This window comes from Rhagoletis zephyria, unplaced genomic scaffold (assembly GCF_001687245.7).
Source record: "Rhagoletis zephyria isolate East Lansing unplaced genomic scaffold, Rhagoletis_zephyria_1.1 Rzeph_scaffold_09540, whole genome shotgun sequence".
Lineage (NCBI taxonomy): Eukaryota > Metazoa > Arthropoda > Insecta > Diptera > Tephritidae > Rhagoletis > Rhagoletis zephyria.
Window position 1 is genome coordinate 1 of NW_016166618.1, and position 5,461 is coordinate 5,461.

The 5,461-nt window shown below is 35.0% G+C and overlaps 2 protein-coding genes across 2 annotated transcripts in view; both read left to right on the top strand.

The window, feature by feature from the left end:
• Positions 1 to 1,035: 1,035 nt before the first annotated feature.
• On the top strand, positions 1,036 to 3,853 carry LOC108375867 (transmembrane protein 135-like; the record flags this gene model as incomplete). The annotated part of the gene is made up of 3 exons (XM_017632016.1): positions 1,036 to 1,176; positions 2,409 to 2,575; positions 3,718 to 3,853. Coding segments are annotated over 3 exons (444 nt in total), but the record flags the coding sequence as incomplete, so codon positions are not given.
• Positions 3,854 to 4,005: 152 nt separating this feature from the next.
• The window catches only part of LOC108375869 (transmembrane protein 135-like), a 6,893-nt gene continuing 5,437 nt past the window's right edge, over positions 4,006 to 5,461 (top strand). Inside the window, exons 1-2 of the mRNA XM_017632017.1 lie at positions 4,006 to 4,044; positions 4,132 to 4,272. Of these exons, the coding sequence (XP_017487506.1) occupies positions 4,006 to 4,044; positions 4,132 to 4,272 (180 nt within the window). The remainder of the gene's footprint in view (positions 4,045 to 4,131; positions 4,273 to 5,461) is intronic.

Below are 5,461 nucleotides of genomic sequence, written 5' to 3' on the forward strand. Positions count from 1 at the left end.
TGCGAGACGCATTTCCACAGAAACTAACGGTAGAAAAAGATTTTTTGGATATCCATTCTATTTTTCAGCTGGCTACGATGTAGCATTCTACTTTGCATTCCCTAAAATGAAGCAAAGAAGCGAAATAAAAAAAAAATATTGTAGGACATTCTACTTTGCATGCCCTGAAATGAAGCAAAGAAGCGAAAAAAAATAAAATGTTTTAGGACATTCTACTTTGCATTCCCTGAAATGAAGCAAAGAAGCGAATTAAGAAAGAAATATTATAGGACATTCTACTTTGCATTCCCCAAAATGAAACAAAGAAGCGAAATAAATAAAATATTGTATGACATTCTACTTTGCATTACCTACAATGCCTAAAAGAAGTGAAAAAATTCGAAGGCATTACAACGCTATGCCTTCTAGAACACGTTACCACTAAAAGCGATTACCGATTTTTCGCTGGGGTTGGTTGTCTCAAATGATCAGAAAATTTTTACGATCATCTAACACGCAACTGTTCAGTTGATCAGAAGTACAAAACAACGCGTTCAGAAGGTGCAATCGCAACAGTTACTGAGCTGGTGCGCCTTCTGAACGTGCCCAATGTAAAGTTTGAAAATTGGATTTTTTTTTTTATAGATCCGTATACATGCTCAAAAAAAAACAAAAATGTTTAAAAGAAATATCTAATTTTTTTAGGTTTGAAATTTTTACACAAAATTTATGAAAATAAATAAACTTAAAAAAATTTAAGTTCGAGTTAAATTTCCGTTAAAATTTTTTCAAAAATTATAAATTTTGAATGAAGTTTGAAAATCGGATTTACATGATTTTTGTTATATAATGTGCTATAATTTTATAAAAAATTATTGAATATTAAATAAACAAAAAGGAAACGTCAATCAAATCAAAAAGGAAAACGTCAATACTAAGCATCAAAAGAGGGCGCTATTCAAGTGGCCGGCACTGAATTTGTATAATTTTTGATATAGTTGTTATTGTTATTATTTTCGTTTATGTAATTGTAAACTTTGGAATTCTAACCTCTAGGGCGTTTCCTGCACGCTGCGGCACAGTTTTGGACGCGATGATCCGCGCTTTGCGATACCAGCTGGTCTGCTCGCCAGCACAGCTTTCACAAAATATCCCGACGTGACAGTGGCGCTGTATGTTATGTGGAAAGCACTACAGGTAAGTTAATTATATATTGAAACATATGTATGTACGTATGTAGGTTTCTGGATAAACAAATAGTTTACTGAAAAAAATCCATAAGCCTTTCTACTTTCCATATAACTTTGCTTTATATTTTGACTGACCCAACAAGAATAAGATATCAGCTGAATCAAATGTTTTAAATTTTTGCTATTTATTTTCGTTTTATCTGTTTACTGGAATAATAGGTAGATAGACAGATATTAATATGAGGTGTGCACTGCACTGCGGTATAGTGTGCGCTTGTCTCTTCAAAACAATCATGTTATGCTCAAGGCCAAGGTGTAATTGTGTATCTTGGGCCGAGTCACAGAAGTGGCAGAGAACACTGGACCAGATGAATAATTTGTGTGTCCTGCCACAAAGCTTCTGACGATTTTTAAATGTTCCTTTGGCAGATTTTTTACAAGCTTAAATCTTTTTAAGTTGTATCCCGCACGTAAGCACTTTGGCTGGCGTAAAACCCTTTTGACAATCGCCAGTGCTTTTCTCTCATTGTTCTATTTACTCCTCTGAGCTCTTCTGTGATTGTATTTGAATCTGTTATCATGTAGAGCTCGCACACATTTGTGATTGTGGCCCATTGTTGTAGTTCCTACTCAGATTTATCTCCGCACACTCACTGATGGCGTAGGCTTCTGTCCCATTGGCACAGATATCCCAGCCCGGGGGCCATTACTCCTGTGATGCAATCACATGCCAGACGTTGAAGCTTTTTGAGCGACTGTTCTTCCAGTAAAGCCGGGTAGGTGGTATTCTCTATTTGCTATTTACTCGATGCAGAGATACCTAGAATTGACTTCATCATAAGCATAAGCGGAGAATTGCATTTTATCCTTCCTGCCAAGGCGTAAGTATTAGAGAGGGTACCTTTCGAGGTGCATCGAATGCCATTTCGGCTGCTCCAACTAAGCAAATCCTAGATAATGTTCAAGAGAACAGCTCGGCTTACGGGGATTTGAGTCCAATTAATCAGTACTTGGAGTCTCGCAGTTATACTACCATCCGATTATTATTCGATTATTTGTTTAATTTTTCTAAAACATAATTTTGTTTAAAATCGATTTTTATTAATTTCGTTTTACTTTTATCTCGCTTTTTTATTACATTATTTATTTTTATTGTTTTTTTATTCATTTTTACCTTTATGCATCTACGTGGTACTCCTTTGAAACGCATTAAATTCCTTTTATTTACTTTTCTTATAGATCTGCTACAATTTGGGCATCAAAGAAGGGGTTTTACCCCACGTATCGAATTTTACGATATTCTTATACGCTTTCTGTACGGCTATAGAGTTTCATGCAGGCATTCTTGAGCCAAAAACGGTACGACCGAGCTACATCAAATTTCTCCAAGGGATGTCAGGAGATAGGTGAGTGAAATGTTTATTTTTTTTTAAATACTATATTATTAAAATAAAATAAAAAATATTTCAGTTAAATTAAACCAAAGTCCTTTAATTAGTAACAGTTCATTGATCTGAATATAAATAGTTCACTAGGCTTAAGAAACGTAAACGAACTTTATTTAAAAAATAATTGTAGTTCAAATATTATAGTGATAAGGAAAATAATTTTTTTCAAAAGGGTATGCAGTGAAACCTTGATATAACGAACCTTGATAAAACGAAAAACTCTATATAAAAGACATTTTTGCTGAGTCCCTTGAAAAACACCTCGTTGTTGTGAAATTTTCCCTAAAAAATACTTCATAGATAAACACAGAATATTATTAAGTTATTCACTGTTGGTCATTAGGATAGCGCACCCCTTTGTTGGTTTCAATTGTATAAAATTTGTGCAAAATTTTTAAATTGGATTTACATGGTTCTTGTTGTAGAATATTTTTGTTTGCATTTTTAATACAAATATGTTTAATCTAATTAAATTTTTAAGTACTATTTCCTTCTGTCTTGATAAATTTTTTTCTTTTTCTAATTTAATTTTGTGTTATTTATTAATTTTTATTATTTTAAAACGAAAAATATGTATGTTTTTTATTCAATTTACTTAAAAAAAAAAAAACTGGTTGCTAAAAGGCGAACAAAGTGACGCTAAGACCTCCTCGTAGCAGATCTTTCAATTCGAAGATAATTGCCAGAATTTCCCTGTAAATAAACATTAATGAAACTGTAAATTGTAAGGATCCAAAGAGTGCGCTATTCAAATGACGAGGAGTGTATAATGAAGAAATTTTGAACATGAAAACCTTCGGAATATATGGACTCAAAAGCCTCTGCATAGCGAATTCTGGACGGTTAGAGTACCGTTGTAAAACTATACTTCAAAGCAATTTCTTGTTGCATCGAAACTATATACATAAGTAACGAAGCATTTGTTTGTTTCACATTCGATTATTTCGAAGCAAATAAAATACCTGATCGTATATATGCATGTAGGTATTTCGGAATTCTGAGGTTTTAAGTGCCCCGCTCTGCATAATTGTACCTTTCTGGAACTTTCATATTTAATTTTTTTCTTGCAATATAATTTATTTTTTTTTCGTTTTTTTCAGATTTAATCGATTTAACTTGGAACCCTTCAGCATCTATGGTCAAAATGCCAGCGAACAAATGCGAGAAGTTTCCAGAAAACTAAATATTATCAACCAAGCACCGTTGCCTAAATGTTCACTTGCCTCGTGGAAATAGTTTGATATTTTTATATAAATTTTTTTTTAGTTATAAATTTTGTATAGTTTGAAAATCCGATTTTCATACATGATTTTTGTTATATATTGTGCTATAATTTTATAAAAAATTATTGAATCGAATTGAATTAAATAAACAAAAGAAAAACGTCAATGCTAGAGATCAAAAGAGGGCGCTTATTCAAGTGGCCGGCACTGTATTTGTATAATTTTTGATATTCTTTTTATTATTATTATTTTCGTTTATGTAATTGTAAACTTTTGAAATCTTATCTCTAGGGTGTTTCCTGTACGTTGCGGCACAGTTTTGGTCGCGATGATCCGCGCTTTGCGATACCAGCGGGTCTGCTAGCCAGCACAGCTTTCACAAAATATCCCGACGTGACAGTGGCGCTGTATGTTATGTGGAAAGCACTACAGGTAAGTTAATTACATATTGAAACATATGTATGTACATACGTATGTAGGTTTCTGGATAAACAAAATATTTCACTGAAAAAAATGTCTTTCTACTTTCCATATACCTTTGCTTTATATTTTGACTGACCCAACAAGAATAAGATATCAGCTGAATCAAATGTTTTAAATTTTTGCTATTTATTTTCGTTTTATCTGTTTACTGGAATAATAGGTAGATAGATAGATATTAATATGAGGTGTGCACTGCACTGCGGTATAGTGTGCGCTTGTCTCTTCAAAACAATCATGTTATGCTCAAGGCCAAGGTGTAATTGTGTATCTTGGGCCGAGTCACAGAAGTGGCAGAGAACACTGGACCAGATGAATAATTTGTGTGTCCTGCCACAAAGCTTCTGACGATTTTTAAATGTTCCTTTGGCAGATTTGTTACAAGCTTAAATCTTTTTAAGTTGTATCCCGCACGTAAGCACTTTGGCTGGCGTAAAACCCTTTTGACAATCGCCAGTGCTTTTCTCTCATTGCTCTATTTACTCCTCTGAGCTCTTCTGTGATTGTATTTGAATCTGTTATCATGTAGAGCTCGCACACATTTGTGATTGTGGCCCATTGTTGTAGTTCCTACTCAGATTTATCTCCGCACACTCACTGATGGCGTAGGCTTCTGTCCCATTGGCACAGATATCCCAGCCCGGGGGCCATTACTCCTGTGATGCAATCACATGCCAGACGTTGAAGCTTTTTGAGCGACTGTTCTTCCAGTAAAGCCGGGTAGGTGGTATTCTCTATTTGCTATTTACTCGATGCAGAGTTACCTAGAATTGACTTCATCATAAGCATAAGCGGAGAATTGCATTTTATCCTTCCTGCCAAGGCGTAAGTATTAGAGAGGGTACCCTTCGAGGTGCATCGAATGCCATTTCGGCTGCTCCAACTAAGCAAATCCTAGATAATCATGCCTATTACGGTATCCGACGGATGCCATCCGCACGGATCTAATCCGATTCGCACTGTCATAACAAGCGAATGAGAAGGATTAGATTCACGAGAATGGGATCCCTCGGAAACATACCTATTCCGGTCCGACAGATACCATTCGCACGAATCTAATCCCTCGCACTCGCTTATTCCGACAGTGCGAATCTGATTAGATCCGGGCGGATGGCATCCGTCGGATACCGTAATAGGCATG